This window comes from Carcharodon carcharias, chromosome 20, assembly GCF_017639515.1.
Source record: "Carcharodon carcharias isolate sCarCar2 chromosome 20, sCarCar2.pri, whole genome shotgun sequence".
Classification (NCBI taxonomy): domain Eukaryota; kingdom Metazoa; phylum Chordata; class Chondrichthyes; order Lamniformes; family Lamnidae; genus Carcharodon; species Carcharodon carcharias.
The window spans coordinates 88,626,438-88,650,601 of record NC_054486.1 but is presented as its reverse complement, the minus strand read 5'-3'; the positions used below and the strand labels follow the sequence as shown (position 1 = coordinate 88,650,601).

General features: G+C 39.9%; 2 protein-coding genes across 2 annotated transcripts in view; one reads left to right on the top strand and one right to left on the bottom strand.

The window, feature by feature from the left end:
* The window catches only part of asb2a.1 (ankyrin repeat and SOCS box containing 2a, tandem duplicate 1), a 34,701-nt gene extending 33,727 nt beyond the window's left edge, over positions 1-974 (top strand). The window contains exon 9 of the mRNA XM_041214210.1: positions 38-974. Coding sequence (XP_041070144.1) covers positions 38-183 — 146 coding nt within the window. The 3' untranslated portion in view covers positions 184-974. The remainder of the gene's footprint in view (positions 1-37) is intronic.
* A 13,433-nt stretch (positions 975-14,407) lies between these two features.
* LOC121292839 (protein FAM181A-like) lies at positions 14,408-15,295 on the bottom strand. Its single transcript, XM_041215305.1, has one exon. It carries the CDS (start codon positions 15,293-15,295, stop codon positions 14,408-14,410), a length of 888 nt encoding a protein of 295 aa, XP_041071239.1.
* Between the last annotated feature and the right edge of the window lie 8,869 nt (positions 15,296-24,164).

Sequence of the window (24,164 nt, the reverse complement as noted above, 5' to 3'; positions counted from 1 at the left end):
TTTTGCTTATCATATTTTCATTTCAATCTTTATATAGAACCTCCAAGACCTCTTATCCATCTTTGCAGAATTAAAGTTCGAAAGCTTTTGGGACATCAAAGATTAAAACTTATTGAAGTGTTACCACTACCTGGCAGGCTGAAAAGATACTTGGAGTATAACTGTACAGATGATTTGATGTAAACTTAGCGATTGATAGAAACCACACAAACTACAAGAAAAGCAATTGCGTATCACAGAGTGCAGATAACTGCAAATTATTTATGATATAAATAAGAAAGTAATGCTTCACAGGATAACAAGTATGGAGTAAAAAGATCCGCAAATTAATCGTGGACAGATTTCAGGTGGACTACAATTGAATGAGAAAGTACTGGAAAGTTGGAAAATAAATCAGGGTCTTTGGATTTAATTGGTACCTAAAACTGGTGTGCTGAACAGAAACATTTAGAAATGCATAACGTGTTAGTCAACAATCGAAATGAGAAAAGGTACCTGAAGTTTCATATGTATGAGCCCTGAAGAAAGGCCCCCTTGAAATATCAGCTTCTTTCTTCTCTTTCAAATGCTGCCTGACCTGCTGTGCATTTCTAGTGGTTTGTGCTTTCATTTCAGATTTCCAGTGCTCACAGTTTTCCTTTTTATCTCTTAAATGTTGGCATTTTAGTCTGTACATAAACAATGTAGAAAATGTACCAAAGTTCATATCAGAAATAACCTGTTGCATCAACATGTAAGATAAAGATTTTGTAACCGTTTTTCCATAAAGGAACAGCGAAGAAACTGATTGCTCCATTTTCCTGCAGCTCAGGCAAAATTTTGCACATGGAACTTTGCTTCAGTTTGCATCTTTCCATGAAAACATACTAGCCTTGATAAGCTCAAAGCTATTTATAATCAAAATGTTGATAGAAGTTTGATACATTTAATTTTTGTGTTTTATTTTAATATAATAAACATTAACCTATAAGCTATTGACTTGCAGCAAAATATGACTAATTATCATGGGGATTTCTTGATTAATGCGGTTTGTTGCTTGGAACATCACAGTAGCTGAAGAGCAATTAATATTGTTGGTTTTTATTGCACTAATAGCAAATAGCTGTTGCAATACCTTCAAAAATGTTCAACTCTTGGGACAGCATCTTCTGGTCGGTGAGCGGGGGTGGGGCCCGCTCACTGATGCGTAAAATGACGCAGGGTTACGTCGAGCGTGCGTCTGACTCGATTGCGCACCTGCTGAACTATCAATGGCCTAGTAAGGCCGTAAAAACTAATTAAGATGATTAATGGACCTGCCCATTCAACCTTAAGGTTGGCAGGCAGGCTGGGAGCCCAGGCGGGCTTCGGAAAAAACATGAAACCTCATCCACGGGCGGGATGGGGTTTCATGAGGGTACTTAAATTTTTATGACATGTTTCAATAAAAGTTATGGACATGTCCCAACTCATGTGACAGTGTCACATGAAGGGACTTGGAAAGGAAATTTTTTTTATCACCCTTAGTTAAAGTTTTAAATTGGAGCCGATCTCCCTGAGGCAGCACTTTGCGCACTCCCAGCGCAACCCCACCCCTCCCCCCCTCCACACACACACACACACACACACACACACCCCCCCCCATCCACATAGGGAGCACACAGCGCTTCTTGGCGGATGGCACACTGGCTGGGCCTTAGTTGGCCCACCCACTTAAAATGGCGGTGCCCCCCCCCCCCCTCCCCCCCCCCCCCCCCCCCCCCCCCCCACAACTGGGGGCGCCGATCGGAAGGCTGCCTGCCCATGCCTGCTCCCACACTTCCCCCCCAACAGGGGGGAAAATGTTGTCCTTGAAGTATCTCAGTGTTAAGTGTACCATTATACGATTGAGCCATATAGACTGAGCAAGTCTTAATTTCATGTCACCGTCTGTGCTGAGTTACTTGATCTAACCCAAGACAGCAGTTAGAATATAGGAACAAAAATAGGCCATTTAGCCCCTTGAGCCTGTTCCATCATTCAGTTAGGTTATGGCTGAGTTTTACCTCAACTCCATTTACCCACCTTTGCTCCATATCCCTTGATACCTTTAACTAACAAAAGTCTATTGAACTTAAAAATTTTAAGTGACCCAGCATCCACAGCCTTTTGAAGGTGCGAGTTCCTGATTTCCAACACCCTTTGTGTAAAAGAAATGCTTCCTGATTTCAATCATAAATAGCTTGGTTCTAATTTTAAGATTATGCCCTTTGCTCCCCACCAGACGAAATTGTTTCTCTGAGTCTAGTCTATTGATTCTCTTTATCATTTTAAACACCTTGATTAGATCGACCCTCAACCTTCTAATCTCAACAAAGAATGCTACAAAAAGCTTCTGTGTTCGTGGGCTAGAGAAATGAAACAATTAACCACATTTCCACTCCCGATTGTCACCCAGTGACTCCTGCTGGGAACGTGAGTGCATGCCAACATCACATAAAACTAAGCACTAAAATATCATGCCAACATTTAATGTGTAGACCCAACATGAAGAAATGACATGTGGGTGCAGTGCTGAAAAACTGCCAAAATATATCATATCATTAGAAAGCAGCACCTTCAGAAGATAGTGGAAAACTGGGAAAAGATATACCTAATGGGAACAATAGGAACCCCTGTTTATCTGCACCAGGTTGGTTGCAGTTCTGAGTTCTTCATATATTTGGGGTATATTTCAGTGCCAGCTTCAGGAATTTCATTGCATTTATCAGACAATTCTATTCTTTAAAGCACACTTGCAACCCCCAGGCCTGTTTGTGCCAACATTAACAGCACAGGGCAAATACAGAATTATAATACAAACACTTGTACTAGAACCTGATTGGTGTTATTACAGTTAATTTTATTTGTGACTCAAACTAGGGTTGTCATCTTTTGCCAATTCCAAGATTGAACAGGGTTGGGGTAAGAGTAGGAAGAGGAGTGGGCTCATGGTGTGAATGCTAAGATTTGCTTTGCTGATGATGAAAGTTCATTATAAACCTTAATAACCTGGGTGATGTGACAAAAGTATAATTTTCATAATATTTTTCTGCTTTTTTTGTGAAGTAGGTTTATGGTGTGATTATAGTTGGGTCTGTCTGTGTGATCTAATTATATTTGGAGTCAAGTAGACTGCATGCTTGAAATCAAAGAAGCTAGGTTGTAGAAATGTGCTTGAGATGCAAATGAGCAAACATGGATGCTGGCTCAGCACATAAGGTGTGAAGGGAATTTGCATGTTTTTATAAGGGAAAGTATTGTTGAATTTCAAAGGGATGTTAGTCTGTTTACAACTAGCCAGGTAAGCAAGGCTAAGGAGTCTGTTTATTTTTCCCAAAGATTACTGACAATATTGGCAACATGACAGTTTTTATATTATGGTGAAGATACAGTTTCAAAGACATATGGAACAATAGAATTTACACATTAAAGAGAGAGAAACATATATAAAGGAGAATGAAAGGTTATGTGAGGAGAGTGTCATGTAAGATCTAACAGGAGTGTGTGAAACAGCCTTCAAGAAGCCTCCAGCCATTTGTGCATAAGTCTGCTATGTAAAATAACTGAAGTTGGGGAAAAACTATTTGGAATTCCACTGTCAAGTGGGTATTGTGTTAACTTGCTGGTTTTATTTTAAACCTAAAATCTATTTTGGACTGTTGCCTTTAAGGGGGTGTGTAACTGGGAGTCAGGTTAATTAGGAATTTTAGGAGTTGTTATAGTTGTAATTAATTTGTAGACTTATGTATGTGCTTGAAATCTTTTTATTTTGTAAATAAATATTTTAATTTAATATTTTAAAATCTCTAAAGGTCTTAGTGGCCTCATTACTCATGAATTCAGTGCGCACATCTTCTCGTAATAAGTGCAAATCGCAAAACTGTTGTGGTAGCGCGACCAAGTTTCCCTTGTGGATTTGGTCCACTTAGCACACATCAGCTGCCATGTCATAACAAAATTGGGGGCTCTTTGCGGGATATTTGAAATTCTTTGATTGGCTTGGAGTTGGTGAATCTTAAGGCGACCGGTACGAGAAGTATTTTGAATTCAGGAGTTTGTGAGAGGGGTTTTAAAGTGGTGAGACTGCAAAAATGGCTGTAGTCATGACTAAAACTTTTTTGGAAGTAGAAATATAACTCTGATGGGGTTACAAGAAGTATCTAAGGGTATGTTAACAGAATTGCTGGATAGGTTGCAGTTGAGGGGCAAAGAAAGCAGACATAGTTGAAGTGATAGCACAGCATTTGAAGTTGGAAGGGACACCTGAAACTAGTGAGTCACAGCTGGAGGTAGTGAGACACTTCAGTTACAAATGAAGAAGTTTGAACATGAACAAAGGAACTGAAGAAACTTGAATTAGTGGGAAAAGAAAGAGAAAAATAGTATTTCAAAGAGAAATGAAAATACGCAAACTCAACCTCCAGAGGGAGAAGTTAGCAATTGGAAATGGGAGAGGGAACAAGAATGAGAATACTGGCTTCAAAAGCTGGACCTTAAAAAAGAGATCTCAGATGCTGAAGGAGATTCTGATGTGGAAACAACCACTTCTAGTCTAAAACCCAGTGGGGAGATGTTTAAGTTTAAGCTCTTCCACAGTTTGAAGAAAGGGATGTAGAGGCATTCTTTATTTCATTTGAGAAGATAGCTAAGATGAAATGGCCACAAGAAATCTGGACATTGCTTTTACAGTCTAGGTTAGTAGATAGAGCTCATGAGGTTTATGCTGCACTGTCAAAAGAAGTATCGGTGGATTGTGATGCAGTAAAAAAAGGATATTTTTAGTGCATATGAGTTGGTTCCTGAGGCACACAGGCAGAAATTTAGTAATATAAGGAAGTAGCCTTTCTAAAATGTGCATTGTGTCATCTGATAAAATGCTTGATTTCAATCGAAGGGCAAGTAATACTGGCACTTTTTTCTAAAAGGCATATAGCAATATTTATATGGCAATATTTGAATCTCTGAACCTTAAAGGTTTGAGATGAGATCCATATTTGCTGGTTTGTGGACAGATGTGCAGTGATTCTATCTAAACTATTAATTAAGGATTTTCCTAAATTTAATTGCTCATGGCATCATTCATATCCAGGGTGTAGGTAGGAAAATTTTGAATTGTTCTTACCTCTTCCAAATACTTTCTCCATTCATCCACTATCATACAATGACAACAACTTGCATTTATATAGCACCTTTAACAAGCACCCCACAATACTTCATGGGCTCACTATCAAACTAAATTTGACGTTGAGCCACATAAGGAGGTATTAGGTAACCAAAAGCTTGGCCAAAGAGGTAGATTTTAAAAGAACATCTTAAAGGAGTGAAAAAGAGCTGGAGAGGCAGAGTGGTTTAAGGAGGAAATTCCAGAGCTTAGATCTTTGGCAGCTGAAAGCACAGCCGTCAGTGGTGGAATGATAAAAGTCAGGGATGCGCAAGAGTCCCAAATAGGCCGTATGGTGAGCAAATACTGCCACCTGCAACAAAAACAGAAAATGCTGGAAAAACTCAGCGGGTCTAACAGCATCTGTGGAGAGAAGAAAAAAACAGTTAATGTTTCGAGTCCGTATGACTTCTTCAGAGCTGGAGAGCTGTTACCTGCGTCTGTTCTAATTGCTTTTGTGCATTATCCTTTGATAAGTCTATATTTAGCCAATATTTGACGCGAGTCTTTCCAAACCAGGTATTAAGTTGAAAACAAGTGAGGTAGAGAAATCGCCAAAACCAGACTTAGAATATTTTCCTTTTTTTGTTGATGCCGATATTGACCTTAATTTTAGGTAATGGGTATTTTAGCTGGGTAACAGATGTGGGTGATGCCTACAGTAGTTGAGCAGCCTATGGAGGTGCATTCAACAGAGGTGTTGCAGAAAGAGCATCCTGGATTGTTTCCAAATCGTTTAGTAGCAAAATCATAGACTCACAGGTTGAAACAGGAAGAAGAGGAAGTTAAAAGGCAGGGGGAAAAGATGTTGAAGTTCAATTAGCTGATACTATCTTTGATAAGATTGTTCATGGAGAGATAATGGAAGAGAATGAAGCTGTTTGGCTCAAGGGAGTTGATTCATGAGAAATTGGCAGGTCAAAATTAGAAAACTACTGTCCTGGATTACATGACAAACTTCAGAGAAAGGTTGAACACAGCATGTGAGTTTATGAGGGAACGTTTAAAGATATCACAGCGAAGGCAGGTAGGAGAGCCACAGCTCGTAGTTTTGTTGCTGGGGAAAAAGTATTAGTTTTGTTACCAATGTTGGGTGAATCATTAAAGTCAAGGTTTAGTGAGCATTACAGGATTGAAAAGAAACTGAGTGAAGTAAATTATTTACTCCAGATAGAAGAAAGAAGCAGAGGGTGTGTCATGTAAATATACTTAAAAAGTATTTTGACAGGGAAGAGGACCAAAAGGAAGTATTAGTGATGGTGGATAAGGAGAAAGACGTAGAAATGAATGATTCTGAAATTGATTTTCCTCTAATCAAATTGGATAATGAGGGGGTACTTAAAAATTTAAATGTAATATTAAGTTACCTTCCAGACAAGTGTCAAAGTGATTTGGAGAAGCTATTTAAGTCACACAAAGCAATTTGTGGGAATAAGCTGGGGAGGACAAATTTAGCTACACATGATGTAAGCATAGGGGATTCATTTTCGATAAGGCAACATCCTTAGATTAAGTCCAGCAAAGCTATCACAAGTACAGAAAGAAATTGAATTAATGCTTCAAAATGACATCATTGAGTCTAGTTGCAGTAACTGGAGTTCGCCTATTGTGATGGTACCAAAACCAGATGGAACACAAAGACTGTGTGTAGATTATCGAAAGGTGAATGCAGTGACAAAAGAGGATTCATATCCTATGCCACAGTTGGAAGATTGCATTGAGAAATTGGGACAATCAAAGTTTATCACAAAGATTGACATGCTGAAAGGATATTGGCAAATGCCGTTATCAGAGAGAGCAAAGGAGATATCAGCTTTTGTGACACCAGATGGACTATTTTAGTTCAAAGTTATGCCATTTGGTATGAAAATGCACCCGCAACATTTCAAAGACTGACAAACAAAGTAATTGCAGGACTGAGCAATTGTGCTGTTCATATTGATGACTTGATAGTTTTCAGTCAAACATGGGAGGAGCATTTACAACATCTGGATTAACTATTTAATTGACTGCAAGAAGCTAATTTCGTGCTGAACTTGGCTATGTGTAACTTGCAGAAGCGCAAGTTACATATCTAGGTCATCCCATTGGACATGGTAAGGTGGCTCCAAGAAATGTGAAAGTCAAAGCCATCGTGAATTTCCTTGTGCCTACAGCAAAACGAGAAGCTTTGAAATTTCTGGGCATGAGTAGGTTTTACCGAAAATTTGTATCAAATTTTAGTAGTGTGGTTGCTCCATTGAATGAACTTTTTAAAAAAGAACAAGAAGTTTCAATGGACACAGGAATGTCAGAAACGACAACACCTGTTTCGGCAGTACCTAATTATGCAACTTAAGTTGACCATTGACTCACGTGATGTAGGCATTGGTGCTGTGCAGTTGCAAAAAGTTGAAACTGGAATTGAGAAACTGATAGGGTATTTTTCATGAAAGCTCATTGTACAACGGAGATGATTTTCAACGATCGAACAGGAGACTCTGGGTCTGGTGTTAGTGTTGCAGAATTGTGAGGTTTATGTTGCAAACAATTCATCAGAAACAATTGTTTATACAGACCACAATCCTTTAAAATCTCTGGACAAATTTCGAGACCAAAGTGCAAGACTATCCAAATGGAGTTTATTACTGCAACCATTTAATTTACGGATTATACATGCGGCTGGGTGAGAAAATCTAATTGCAGATGCATTGTCAAGAGTTTAAAGCTCAAAGGGAAATTGGACATTTAAAACCTGGACACTGGACACAAATGACCTCTGTTGATACAAAGAATTTGTATATATATTGTGTTAATGCATGCATCTGGTAATGTAACAGTTTGGATATATAGATAAGTATAGTAAGTGGTATAAGATGGGTTGAGAAAGTGAAGCCATCTTTTTAAATTATGATGGTTCATTTCTCCATAAGGATGGAGGTGTGACGAAGAAGAAGCTAGGTGTAGAAATGTGCTTGAGATGCTAAAGGATGGATGCTGGCCTAGCATGTAAAAGGTCTCAGTGGCCTCATTACTCATGAACTCAGTGCACACAAATCGCAAAACTATTGTGATAGCGCGACCAAGTTTCCCTTATGGATTTGGTCGGCCTGGCACATCATCTGCCACGTCATAACAATGATTAATGTCTCTACATCATGATAAAACAGAAGTAAAAATAATGGATTGTTTTTTCTAAGTGAATTAGATTCGAGTGTATATCTCAGACACTTCTGGACAGGCCATTCAAATATTGGCACGTTTTGATCAACATGATACTGATTGTAACATCCATCCAAGGCAGACTGTTATCGTTTTGTTTTCTCTGATAGTACTCAACCCTGGGATCCAGCGATAAACAGATATTACTTCAAAACTGTTTGGAACTGTACGAATGTCACTAGAATGTTTTTTTTTGTAGTTTTATGCACTGAAATATTTCTTTTTTTACTTAGAATCACTGTCAGAAAATTATATTTAAATTTTAATAAAAATATGCATTTGGACTGAGTTTTTGTAATTTGCTTATCTCAAATTAATCACCACTCAATATTTCAATGATGCAAGACTCAAATCTCGAAACACCTATAGGCACTTTTAGCAAGGAGTCACTGGGTGGCGCCATCGCTGCTGTTGCAGTCAGAAACCTTGGTTTAAAGTTAGCGAAAATGAGGAACAAAGCAAATAACTTGAGTTTTGAGACAGCGAAAGAGGGACATAAAATAAAGGTTAGGCTTGTACAGGGATATGGCACTAAAATCTGGAGATTGGCTATTAAGAGATACACAACAGGGAGACAAGGAGAGTCACTTGAGAGTGAGGGCACTGTGGTAAAGATGGGGAGCAGGGTGATTAAAGATAATTCAGTTTAGAGGCAGATGCTGATAAAAGAAGGGAACCTCGAAGGTGAAGAGAAAGATGCTCCTGAAAGAGGGCGAGATTGAACACAGAGAGTGAATGAAGATCGACTGTGGCCTGGAATTCTCTCCGCGGACAAAATTCGGGAATTCCGCTCAAAAGGCGTCCCAGTTCTGGCCAAGGTGAAATTGCACCCAAGTGTCCGCATGAACTAATTAGCATTAGGTTGAGTGCCAAAATCACCCATGGATCAAGGGCAATTTGAACAGAATCTTGCCGCCTATTGAAAATCCTCTTCCATCGGGAAGAAAAAGGCAGCTCCGGTCCCCGAGCCTGCGGCTCGTTCAGGGGCAGCTCCGTCCAATTTAGCACGGCGGACGGATTCCTGAGGTTGCAGGCTCAATCTTAGGCCTCACGGGATGTATGGGCCTAACTGAAACGGGAACAGCGCCAATAGGGCCTCAAAGCGCTCGAGTAGAGGAGCATAAATGGTGAGAAAAGGCAGCCTTTCAGAGTGAGGTTGGTAACTGCAGGGTAAGCAGCACTTGCTTCTCGGCTCGAACCTTTGCAGTAGTTATTTTGAATTGTTCGTTAGGGAGTCGGAACTGTCTCGACCATGCCTCTTACAGATGATTAACAGCATAGGCACTGGTGACAAGGCTACCTGCAAGAGGGCCCTGTTTTTTAGAGGCATGACAGCATTAGGAAGATTGGAGCGTAGGAGTGAAACACGCCGGCTCTGGAGGTGTGACATTGTAAAACATGCTGGGTAGAGTAAGAGGAGTGGGTGGAGAGTGGCAAACTATACCAAGATTGAAGAGAATATATTAGAACAAAATTACTGCTGTTGGGATTAAACGGTAATTATTAAAACCAGTAAACTTAAGTGGTCATCCTAGGGACCTGAATTCTAGGTTGACTTGCATTCAGTGGGTGTGGGAGACATAATAGACCTCCCACCGTATAGGACTAATCACTCTATTGGCCGGTATAAAAGAAGGCTGCAACCATGTTAGACTTTCAATCAGGCTCAGAATCCTTCAGCTACCTCACACTATTCTCAAATGGCACATGATTTCTGGAAATGCTTCATAAAGGGTAGGAATCTGCCACACATTATCAGTTGTAATCTCACAGAATACATACTGAGTTATCCATTAAACGAATGCAAGCATCATTTTACTGGTAAACTTGTCTGTGATGGAAGTAAGACAATAAAATGAAATAAGCTACGTAACAAACCACTTCTCCATCACATGGCCCAGATTATTCAAATATGTCCTTTTTGTTTAATGAAATGATATCTTGCATTACATTAAACCATATAAGTTTCACACACAATAAAAAGTAATCACCACAATGTGAAATCAAATTCTATTTGATACAACTTTATACAAATTTGGTTAAATCATTGTAACATTTCCAAGAGGAAGTAATTTGCCCATAAGTCAACATTTCTCACTGCTGTGGGAAAACCCACAAAACATTTGGCCTGTTACCATCAATATACATGCAAGTTAGGAGCAGGAGTAAGCCATCTGGCTCCTTGTGCCTGCTTTCCCATTCAATAAGATCATGGCTGCTCTGATTCTGACCTCAACATTCTGCCTACCCCGATAGCTTTGAACTCCCTTATTAGTCAAGAATCTACTCCTGCCTTAAAAATGTTCATTAACCCTGCCTCCACCGCTCTCTGGAGAAAAGAGTTTCAAAGATTCAGGACCCTCTGAGAGAAAAGATTTCTTCTCATCTCCATCTTAAATGGGAGACCCCTTATTTTTAAACTGTGTCCCCTAGTTCTAGTCTCTCCCGCAAGGGGAAAGAACCTTTCAGCATCCACGCTGTCAAGTCCCCTCAGGACTTATGTTTCAATAAGACCACCCCTCAATCTTCAAAACTCCAGTGGTTACCGGGCCAGCCTATCCAGCCTTTCCTCATAAGATAACCATTATCTCAGGTATCAGTCGAGTGAACCTTCTCTGAGCTGTTTCTAACACATTTATATCCTTTCTTAAATAAGGAGACCAAAACACTCCAACTCTGGTCTCACCAACGCCCCGTACAACAGTAGCAAAATAGCCCTACTTTTTTACTTCATTCCCCTTGCAATAAATGACAACATTCAATTTGTCTTCCTAATCACTTGATGTACCTGTATACTAACTTTTCCTGTTTAATGTACCAGGACACCCAGATCCCTCTGTACTGCAGAATTCTGCAATCTCTCTCCATTTAAATAATATACTGCTTCCCTGTAAAAGTGAATAAGTTCATTTCCTGCATTATACTCCATCTGTCAAATTTTTTCCCACTCACTTAACCAATCCACCTCCCTTTCCAGACTCCTTATGTCCTCTTCGCAACTTACTTTCTTACCTATTGTTGTGTCATTGGCAAATTTAACAAGCATACATTTGCTTCCTTTATCCAAGACATTGGTACAAATTGTTGAGGCCCAAGCTCCGATCCCACAAGTGACACACTATATATTTGTTCATTACCTGTGTGCCAGTCTACCTGCTAGTATGGTTATTATTGGGTGTTTTAATTTATTATTTGTTCAATTCAACCAAGTGGTTTAACACTTTCACAAAGCTCTTTATTTCATTGCTTGTAAAGTGGTTTGGAACATACTGAGGTTGTGAAAGATGCTATTTTTTTCTTTTATAATGTGGTTATAAATAGCTTAGCTTTGTCATAGATTGGAATACAATTCTGAGGTTTGACAGCATGTGGAGGATAACTCCAATAAAGTATCACACGGGATTTAAGAGTGCATTTATATTACAAGCTTAGTTAAGTGCAAGGAATTCGCACCACAGATCATGTAATACTGGAGCTCTGGCCCTATCGGACCTTGGAGTCAAGAAAAGTGACATTCCCTTCTCCACTTCACAGCATTTTTGAGTTGTTCCTAACTCTGAACTTTGACAACATTTATTCAATAGCTGTAGCATCCAGGCAAAGAAAAACCACTTCTCACCAACGTTACCAATCTAGTGAAAAGTCATTTGAGTTCACTTACCATGGCACACCGTCGCCAAACATTGAGAATTGAAGGATTTGGACAATAACCTGTACCTGCTGGAAAGCATATTCAGAAACTTCAGCTGTTCATCTCCTAGGACATCTGCAGCCTAACCATTTCTTTAGCGTGTCCTGTACACTTTGAATTGTGTTCAGAATGTACGGGACACTTTGTGAGCTTTGTCAAGGCGAAGCTACACTCAAGTTTCCGCGCAGTCATTAGCACCAACCTCCCATGGAAAAATGCAATCCAGCATGACTGGAACTGTATCAAGATTTATGGATGAGGTGGTGCAGAAGATAAGGGGGTAAAATTCTTTTCTGTGTGAGCCCGGAGACCACAGCATTTTATCTCTGTTTAAATGTATTAATGATATCTGCAGGGCAGGCCTGTTGACGTGAGCAATTGACTTCTGGTCACTGCTGGTCAGGTGATTAACGCTGGATACATGTGAGCGCAAATGGGGGCACAATGTGACCCATCGTGACCGAGCGCCATCAGTGGAAGCTCACCTTTTTGACCTGGGGCTCATGGGCCAGTTTCGTAGGTGAGATTGTTGCGAGTCAATGGACTGTTGCAGCGTTCAAAATTGCTCCTGGGCATCGTTCTAGGCGGAACTAAAATCCTGCGATCTATTGCACAGTTTACTTTGATTCTGCCCACATCAATCTGCTATCAGGGTGAAAACCGCATGGGAACTCCCCGAGTGTAAAATGCTCAGGCACAGCAATGTGTCCAGTAAAAGCATGGGATATCAGGTGGAGTTTCAATGCAACTCGTTTCTTCCTTAGTAGCGAGATGTACAAACTGTGTACAACGGCCCTCTGGATTCTGAAGGAAGTTTTGATGGATTTAGTGACTTTCAGGTGCACTGTATTTTGTTGCGGGGGCGGGGTTAAAAGTCCAACTGTGCCGCCCGGGATCGATCGCATTGGTATTTTCTGGACTTACGGTGCAAAAGCCTAGTCTTCGACATGGAAGAGGCAAAGGACATGTAGTTTTAGTAAAACTCCAGCAGATATGCGGTCACAAGTGAATTTAGCAAGTCATATATAATTATAAAAGGGGTGCCAAAAGATTGTAATAAGTGCACTTCAAGTCTTCTAAAAACAAACCTGTTTAATCGCTGCTATAGATTTCGAAGTGTTGAAAATAAAAAAAAACGGCAGGAACCGCCCCCCCCCAATAAAAAACATTTGCGAATCTCGTTCCATGTGTTTTCTGTTTTAACGGTATTGTTTTAGTGTGGCACAATTAGAAGTGTGAGTAGATAAAACAACGATGTAAATTTCTTGGCTGGCAGACCATGTTTCAAAATGCAACATGAAAGCTTCCTGGTCTCTAACAGCTACAAGCGCCTCAGGACGGTCACCAGGTGTCGGCTGTGGCCATATGTGAATTGAGACTTGCAGCATTTCCACAAAGCACTTCGCATACTGAGTTTATAATGAGAATACACGTCCCGTGTTTTATTCAATAAAATTATATCTTCCATTACATTAACCACGCATAAAAGACAAGTAACCCACGAGTAAAACCATTTCTTGAACCTGGAATTTACACACTGTAGGACATCACTTAGAACCATCCAGACAAATTTAGTTAACGGGTTAATGACATTTTCACCGGGTGAAACTCATCTACTGCTCAATGTTTCTCTTGGCCGCAGGAAACGCCCCTAAACATTGGGTAAGTGTCGCCAACATACATTCATTGAGCTGCTTTTCCCATAGTGTGTGTGTGTTGGCCTGCCGGCTCATGAAATTATTTTTGGTTTTCTTTTTAACTCGTCTTCTGTTCCGTTTGACCTACTTGTGCAAAGTTCATTACCCCGCGCATGTTAATATTTACCAGGTAGAGATTGAAGCATTACCTGTCTGGGAGCTGGGTCAACATTTCAAATAGACAGGGCTGTATGGTTAGAATTATTCAGAAAAGATCAAAAGATGAGTCCCTAAACAAGCAAACACACATAAATACACATACACACAAACACCCAGACACACAACAGCCACACATACGCAGACATATGCGCATACACCAATATGCATACAGACGCATGAGCACAGACATATGCACACAAGAACATACCCACGCATAAATACGCACGCAGCATACACACACACAGAAAATGCATACATACATACAATTACACACGCAGGCTTACAAACGACCAAACTCATGCACACGTCGACCTACATACGCACGCAGAAAATACGCACACACATATACTCAAAAATAACATGCTTACACTCACAATCCAGAAAACTGCTTACTCCGTGATGAAGTGAATTGGATATAGATTGTAAACAAGCATGTTTGTGTTCCTTATTTGTGTTCCTACTGTAAGTTTGAAAGTCCACATGTGTTGCAACCGCAAATCAGAGAAACCCGTAGACGTTATACAGAGGAGGGGGAGGGACAGTGGGCTTTGTGGGGATGGGTTTCAAAACGACGGGTTTGTGAATCTTCTGTTCGTTTAAAGAGTCTTTGGAGTAAGCGTGGAGCTCGGCTGGCAAGTTCGCACCTTTCCTCCACATCCCAATGTCAGGAATGCCCGAATGAGGCAGACCCATGTGACTCTGATAAAGCCGGTGGCCATGGTACTGAAATGGACAGCAACTGCAGACATTCATTGTACGTGACAGCGAGGCGAAGTGGAATTTCACGGGCTCTCGATCACAGTCCTGCTGGACCACTGGAAGTGCTGAAAGGTGTTTGGGTGGGTTGGAGCATTCCTGGGCTGGCTTGCTTTCAGACCCGTGGCCGGGCGGACCATTCGCCGCACCAGCCACTCGTTCTGCAGGGAGCAGGTTCAAAGACTGGAGGTGTTTGGTCGGCCTCGGTTCTTCCCAGAATGAGGCGGGGAGCTGTCTTTTCCTCATGGGCACCTGGTCATGTCTGCCCAGCTGTTTCCCCTCCGTGGTGGTTGCTGCCGACAAAGTCGGGCTGCAGTCTTGAGGGGCCGTGCAAGAGACCTTAGCGCCAGCGGGTTTGAAATGTAAGTGAGAGTCCGCATGCTGCAGAATATAAGCTCGGTTCTTGTCCTCGGACCCTCTCTTCGAACTGGACTCCAGCAGCCGGTTCGGGTGACACCGCGGGATCCGCGAGTACTTTTGCGAGAAGCGTTTCAGCTGTTTCTGCAAATATTTCCTGTGATCGACCGAACGCCGGCAAGGTGCAGATTTGTCCAGAGCCGCTTTGATGTCACTTGAAGCCAGGTTGACAAAGTTCAACAAAGTTTTCACCTCGCTGTCCGCCGATGCCATGTCAATCCTAACTTCAGAGCATCCGTGCCTTTGGCTGCTTTGCCATCAATAATTCCAAGAGGCTGAATTTTCCCTCTTTCTTTCTCCCCAAGACTGGAAAGTAAAGAAGCGAAGTCATTTCACTAATCATCGAATCATGGATTATTAACCAGCAGAGTTGCTTCATGGAAGCCATCGACTTCAATTAGTGTCAGCATCATGAGTAGAGACCCCCTCCACACCTCCGCACCACCCCCCCCCCCCCCCACGCCTTGATACTTTTCTAATATTTTATGCACTGAGGATTTCAACCATGTTCATACATGTTAGTCTAGTTATTGTCTGAATTTCAGTAAGTACAGTATTTTGTACTAGTCCTTCTTACTGTTAAAATGACCTTTCGTTGCATTGATTTATATATTGACGAGGCTAATATAATGATTTCTAGCACACGGGCACATCTACGGGCATTTATTCACCTTTTAGCAGCTTCCTTGGACAATAAATATCACCACATAAAAAGAGTGAACAGAAAGCGAGTTTTACTTCCGGCAGTCTTTCAGGTACTCCTAACTTCTTTATTCTACCAACAAGTAAGTGCCTGGTTTTACCTTAAAACTTCCCCCCTCATACTTCCTGAATTTCTCATTTTATTTTTCTAGTTAATATATTCCTGGTTGAAACCCGTTGTGTCCCTCTAGATCCATTTGCTATAGTTAAACCAGGGAGCACAATGCTGGTTACAAGCACTGCACCTGTACATTAACTTCATTAATAACCCACCCCTTGTTTAATCGCGTTTACTCACCTTTCAGACCCGCTGGAGGACAAATCTTGAAATTTCGTTCTATTTTCTCACTGGAGTAAGCTGAATGAATATAAACTGCCTGTAGTTAAGGCACCTCCAGACCAATCAGCAGCTCCTTCCTAACACAATACATCCCAATCAGGCGCTGGGCTGGCTTGTTCCACATTCTTTTGTATCACAAATTGTTGTTATGGAAACGCAAGAGAGAAAAAAGCGAGCTACTAAGTACAATAATTTTCAATGCAATTTTCCCATTCTCTCTCTCTCTCTCCTTCTCCCCCTCATCCCTCGCTATAAAATATGATATGCGGATAATGTACAAAGACTGGGGAAAGGAGTTTTTTCCCATCATGAAAAATAACTTAAGCTGTCTGGAGGCTTGCAACGGGCATGGTTCAGTGCAGTAACACAATGCTGGCTTTGCAAGTCTGGCGTGCCTACTTTTAACTGTTCTGCGAAGGCTTTTTGGGGGGCTGATGTCAGAAGGAGAAGTAGGAGAAAAAACTGAAGAGATGTGCAGATATCCATGGATAGGGGGCTTGAGCGCTCAAGAATCTTGTCTTTATGTTTGCCTCCTCAATCGAGACACACAAAAGCTGAATTACCCATTCAAACCGCCCTGACAATGGGATCGAGTTGGATAGCACTCTTGCATTTGTAGTCAAACAGTTAGAGACTTAAATCGAGTCGTCATGATAGAGAAAGAGTTGGACAAAGCCCATAGAATATCCATCAGTAAACATTTTCCTATGTCATATTAGTGGGTCTCCATGGCTTCGCAGCGTCTAGAGACAATAGCACAAGTTTGCACACTCGACTACTGTCACCCTGCCAACGCATGCAACGGCCAAAAAAGGACAATCCATTGGAAACGATGAACTCTGTGGGGAAGGTAGGGCTGGAGTTTTTTTTTGAAAAGCGTGTGAAATGCTAATTGTTCTGCTTCCTTTCTTGATGAACTGGACGTTGCTCAGCGTGTCCTTCCCACCTCTCGCTCATGCAAGGTGGCTCTTTTGAAAGGGAAGAAGGTGAATGGACACTGACAGCGCTTCGCTCATAAACGTGGAGGACGTGGCCTCTGCCTTTTGATGCAGGCCCCTCCCTCACCTGAGCTCAGTCTCCTGGAGGTTCTCTATGGACTGTAACATTAGGGATAACATTTGCGCTGCAGGACAATTTTTTTTGGCACGTTGGGTTTAACACATGTGGATGTAATCCCAGGCATTTTGAAAGGAAATTGACACGTATTTCCTGGCACTCAATGTGACACTAAGTTAAACAGTGGAGGCATTAAATGTGTTTCTTTATTTTACACTTAGTGTATGATTAAACTTATAAGATTTGCACTCCTGCAGATGTTGTACCATTTCAGATGCATTGTTCAAATGGCAGTCGAAATTGTACTTACCCACTGCCTGAGAGGTTTGTGGAGGCAGATCTGATCATGGAATCCCAAAAGAAATTGGATAAGCATCTAAAGGGCAATATATATATTGCAGGTTTAGGGGGAAAGGGCAAGGGGATTGGACTAGCTAAATTGCTCCTGGAGAGAACCGGCAGGCACTCAACAGGCCGAATGGCTTCATTCTGCACAGTAACCCTTCTATGATTCACATGTTCTAAGGCCAAGCATTATCGCCAGCTTTGCTCTTAGCAAGTTAAAAAGTAATCATGTTTAAGGTCAATATCGGCATCACCAAAAAAAGAAAATATTCTAAGTCTGGTTTTGGCGATTTCTCTACCTCACTTGTTTTCAACTTAATACCTGGTTTGGAAAGACTCGCGTCAAATATTGGCTAAATATAGACTTATCAAAGGACAATGCACAAAAGCAATTAGAACAGACGCAGGTAACAGCTCTCCAGCTCTGAAGAAGTCATACGGACTCGAAACGTTAACTGTTTTTTTCTTCTCTCCACAGACGCTGTTAGACCCGCTGAGTTTTTCCGGCATTTTCTATTTTTGTTGCAGGTGGCAGTATTTGCTCACCATACGGCCTATTCGGGACTCTTGCGCATCCCTGACTTTTATCATTCCACCACTGGCGGCTGTGCTTTCAGCTGCCAAAGATCTAAGCTCTGGAATTTCCTCCTTAAACCTCTCTGCCTCTCCAGCTCTTTTTCACTCCTTTAAGATGTTCTTTTAAAATCTACCTCTTTGGCCAAGCTTTTGGTTACCTGATACCTCCTTATGTGGCTCAACGTCAAATTTAGTTTGATAGTGAGCCCATGAAGTATTGTGGGGTGCTTGTTAAAGGTGCTATATAAATGCAAGTTGTTGTCATTGTATGATAGTGGATGAATGGAGAAAGTATTTGGAAGAGGTAAGAACAATTCAAAATTTTCCTACCTACACCTTGGATATGAATGATGCCATGAGCAATTAAATTTAGGAAAATCCTTAATTAATGGTTTAGATAGAATCACTGCACATCTGTCCACAAACCAGCAAATATGGATCTCATCTCAAACCTTTAAGGTTAAGAGATTCAAATATTGCCATATAAATATTGCTATATGCCTTTTAGAAAAAAAGTGCCAGTATTACTTGCCCTTCGATTGAAATCAAGCATTTTATCAGGTGACACAATGCACATTTTAGAAAGTAATTTCAGAAAACATTATTTGACTAATAACTTGACACATTTTGGCTAACCTATCTCTTTTTTTCTTATCAGATCCTCACATACCTGAGTACTACATGTGAAGGATTGTGGATATCTTGGATTATAAATGTTAAAAGCTCACACTGTTATTTTTCTATTTTCTTGCTTGTGTTTGTGGAGGTCCAGAAATCATGAATAATTTATAAACTGTCACTTTACCTTAAGGGGAGTCAGGAAATATTACTGGAAAGGGACCACACAAACAAGCTCAAAGTGACATTCTCAGCAGTACAGTTTGCAGCTGTACATTGACAAAACGTATCCCACTTTCTTCAGGGTCACTCTTAGGTTGAGCCGGCTGATGGCAGCCTGAGAGACCACTGGAGGCTTTTATCATCGCCTGCTCTTCCTTGTCCGTAACAATGTACAAGTGAAAAGAACAATTAAAAATAGGGCACTCCCCAAAGCCCCCCCACCCCCTGGCAGAAGAATTGCACTTTGAAGTAGTTGGGATAGAATGTGGAAGATAAATCATTTACAGCTGTGAATATGTCAAGTCAAGACAGCAGTGGCAAAAATTACTCCACATGTCATCTCAGCATGCGGATAGGATCCAGCTGTGGACCAATTTTATTCCTGATACATGCCTAGCTGTCAGGGTGCTGGGAATCATCAGTATGCATCTCTTCAAAAGTCTTACTGAATATTTAGAATGAATGGAATTTTAGGAGCAAACTCCTTATATAGTAACTGTCCCAAAAGACGCTGTGAAATTGTGTCACTCAAAGTTGAATGGATTTTGATTGATTAGTCCTTGACACATTTACAAGGCTGCTAGATTGAAAAAAAGTACACATCTTCAACATTATGGTTATTATGACTATTATCTTTATATTTACTTAAAGAGGCATTGAAGTAGTCATTAATCATGGAAGCTGCAATCTTTCAAGGTAAATCAACTAAGATTGTATTAAATTGATGTTGTACTGTTGTTAAAAGTACATATTTACCCTGAAATAACTTCATAGAGTGTAATTGGTGTGCAGCAATTATATATAATATTCACACATGGTACTTTTGTTATTCAACATATCCCAGGCATTTGTAATGATACTTCCAACATTGGAGTTTATGGACTTTTTAGTCCCATTATTTCTGAAGAAGTAATACTGCTTCAAACACTTGTTTATCAAGTAACCGTCAGAAGCATTGTTAGTAACAAGATCTGTAAGTAGCTCTGTAGATAAAAACACTCTACTTTATGAAACCATTTTGCTTACGTTTAGAAGTTGTTAATGTAGAAATACAAGTCAATGATGAATAAAAGGCCAGTGCATGAATTTATGGATGTAAGGAAGAATGCTTTGTCACTGAGAACTTTGTCACTAATTGAAGGATGCAGATAGAGAAATGTGCACTATTTGAGGTATTCAGTTTCAAGGACTTCGGCTGATAAGCACGCAAAAGAGGAAACACTGCAAACACTGAAATGTTTTCAATGCACTCTAATCACATTGCTTAATAGTTTTGGAGTTGTCACCCATTTTCCCAAAACTCTTCAATGCTGCATTTTTTCAGCAGGAAATTATTTTTCATAATAATTTGGGTTGTTGCCCTGCTTGGGAACCAAATTTTTGAAGTTTCACAATGAATAAGAATCCTTTTCCATCTAGTTTACATAAAGTAAATTCCAAATTATGTGTTCCAAATTCCAAAGCAGTGTTTTATCAAACTTTGCAAAAAAAATTTGTTTAGAATCTAATGGATGAATGAGACTGTAATAATATTGTAACATTGGTGAAGGTAAGATGTTATTTTTCAGTTTATTTTATAGATAAATTCTTCATATAAAAATGTCAACTGTTATATTCTGTGCAGAAAGACAAGTCCCACAAATTATTTGCCTTCAACAATTTTCTTTTGAAATTATAAAAAATCATTTATTTAATTAATTTAATTTCATGTTATGAGCCCATTAACTCTTTCAAAAAAAAAGGAAAATTGATAAAGCTATTTTGGTAAATCAGGTAAATTAAAAATCTTTATAAAATTGCTTAATTATTATTGAATTAACTGTAGTTTAAAAATATCTTTAGAGGAAAAACACCACAATTTTCAGTATGAAATGCATAGGGCATGACTTTACAACTTTGATTTCTGACAAGACCTGAGCACAAAATGAAAGTTTACCTCCAAAGAAGAAGGAATCAGTGGACTAATCAATCTTTGATGCAGGAGACAGGGAGCATATTGCCCACACCCTCTGTCTGAAGGTGCTGCAGAACATGTTGGGAAGGAAAGTGGGTAGGAGGAGCCTGAAAAGTATCTCCTTCCTCTTTTATTTTAGCTCTCTGTTATCAGCAGTCATGTTTGGGTGAGATAACCTCTTGACATTTCTAAACAGACTGTGACACACTTTCTTACATTTGTGAAAATGAGGATAAGAAACTTTTACTAAACATCCATTTCCTCCATTACAACAGTGGCTGCGCTTCAGAAATACTTCATTGGCTGTAATGTGTTTTGCGATGTCCTGAGGTCATGAAAGGCTCTATATATAAATGCAAATCCTTTCTTATTAGTTCACAGAGGAACTCTTTTTTAAAGCTTTTCTCAGAATGTGCTCAATTCTGATATGATAGCTTTCACTGACCACCTTTTATTGCCCCGAGAAAGTGTTGGGCCTCCTCCTTGAACTGTTGCAGTCTGTGTGGTGATAAAGTTCTCAGGATTGTATTAGGAAGGGACTTCCAGGAATGAAAACAGAAAATGCTGGAAAAACACAACAGGCTGGACAGCATCTGTGGAGAGAAAAACCGAGTTAACATTTCAAGTCCGTATGACCCTTCTTCAGAGCTTCATACAGACTCGAAACGTTAACTCTGTTTCCCTCTCCACAGATGCTGTCTCTCCTGCTGAGGCTTTCCAGCATTTTCTGTTTTTATTCCAGGTTTCCAGGATCCACGGTATTTTGCTTTCATCTTAGGAACTTCCAGGACTTTGACCTAATGACAATGATGAATGGTTATATATATCCAAATTAAAATGGTGTGTGATCCATGATTCTGCAAATTTGAAAATGCCAATATTTGCTCCATTGTCTGTCAAATGTGCATTTTACATGCTTTTTGCTGAGAACAAAGGCGCTATATAAATACAACTTCTTTCTATTTTTATTTATAGTGGACACAATGGGGAATGAAGAGCAAGAATATGCAAATTTTAATTTTAATTAGTGCCTAACATATCTTTCACAAATGAAAAAAAGGAACAATAAATGCTGGGTTTGTGCATGAACATGCATTAAACCAGTTTGGTCCTGGAAAGAATTTTGGGAATGGAGATAAAAATATTATATTGCTAAACACCAAATTATTACATGCAAGGTACATGCCTTAGCTCCCCCTTTATTTCCTTTTTTTAAGTAGAACTCCTTCTGGAGTAGAATAGCTTAGCACCATGTTTGCATACAGTTTATGCCAAAACTACCATTAGCAATTAATTTCCTCTGTCCTGCCTCTTGCATTGTTCAGCATTAGACACCAGAAGGAAGAATATTTCTCTGATGCTCTTATGCCCACTCAGTGTCCAGCCTGTCCTCATGTGCATGGTACACGTCCACATGCTGACGGCTGCATGGTTCCTTTTATTTCCTACGTGGACAAGGCTCATTCTGAGTGGTATATCGTGGTTCCTCAAAAAGGAAGAATTAGTGTTGCATCATTGATTTTCTACTTCAGAAAAGGAAAGTGGATGATTCCCCCCTTGGCCAATTCTAGAAAAAGTATGAGACTATTTTTTTTTTAATTCAGAAAGGCTACTCCATCAGGTCAATTGAAGGTTTCTGCTGCACCTATTTGAATTATCCCTGGGGTCCTGCTCAACATTTATCCCTCAATCAAAAATCACAAAAGAAGATTATCTGGTCATTATCACATTGCTGTTTGTGGGATTTTTCTGTCTGCATATTGGCTGCTGCGTTTCCTACATTGCAACTGTGATTACACTTGATAAGTATTAATTTGTTGTAAAATGCTTTGAGATACCTGGTGGTCGTGAAAGGTACTTTATAAATGCAAGGCTTCCTTTTCTCTTATGTAGGCATTTTGCAACACCCATTCCCACTTTGAAATATTGTAAAACAGAAAACAGGTATGGAAAAGGTAGACATTACAGGTCTCAGCTTTGCATGTGTCCATTTAAAAGAATTGGGAACATTATAAAATAATAACTAAATGGAAAGCAGCTAAATGTGAAAGTATAGAAAAAAGCAGAAAAAAACATCTAATCTATTTAGCATGAAATTTTTAATGAAAAGTTTCAAAAGCATGAACTTAATTTGCTACCTTCATCGTCCAAAAGGATGAATACCGATTCCAAAATATTTCTTGTTCCTCGTGTATGAAGGCTATGGAGATGTTACACCAAAGCTGAGTTCCTCCTGTTCAGCTGCTCAGTTTAATTTGATCCCCGTGATCTTTTCTCATTGATTCAATAAACTCCTTAGGCCACTGAATTACCAAATAACTGAATAGTTTTTTTCTTTTTTTTTTCCACTTTAAGTTGTAATTCAACTTTGCAAAATTCTGTGGTGGTTTCTCACAGGGGAAGAAGATTTTGAAATTTGACTTTCCACAAAAAATGTCTGTACTTAAGAACCCACAAACAAAATTGTGTGTCAGTAGCTACATATCTAAAGCTATAAATTCCCAGGATTTTGTTAACATGCCATTAATTACAGATAGAAACAAGCATTCTTGCATTTCCCATTGAGGGAGGAATTTCTCCTGAAGTAGAAGAAAGCTAGACTGCTGTATACCGTCTACAGACTACAAATAGTCATTTACAATTTAGGACAGGGGAACATAGCATACACAGAGTTTCATTGCTTTTAGGTCTTCCACTAACAAGAGTTCTGGTGTGAGATGGGAAATATGCTTCTTGGTTGGGAAGATGTCTTTCGCTGCCACTGCATCCCCCCCCACAAAGAAAAGAACAACTAAGCCAAAGCTAAGAGGGTCCAAGTCACAGTGAGGGAGGTTCACCTAATGTGATGGATTGGTGAACCCCACAACATTTATTTACCCTTTACACAGTGACTGGTGTTATCTACAATGCATGATTCTCCATTAATTGCTGATTAACGTATTTCAAATAGGGATATATATCTGGAAGAATTTGGCCTAATTCAGTCAAAGGGAAGGCACAAAGCTGTGTGACTGGGCTTCTCTCCAGGGCAGACCACAATGACAGTATGGTACCAAATCACGTCACCAAAACACAAATCGAGAGAAAAGAAAACAGAATTTTAGAAAGTGGGGGAAAACAAGTAGAAAATGAAAAAAAAAATGTGATTCAGTAGTCACAGACAGCTTTTATTGTGAGCACTGTTTTTAGTAGTTGTTAGATAGTCCAATATTATAGCTATTATTTTCTTCACTATGTATTTACAATGCATTAAACTTTAGACCAAGGTA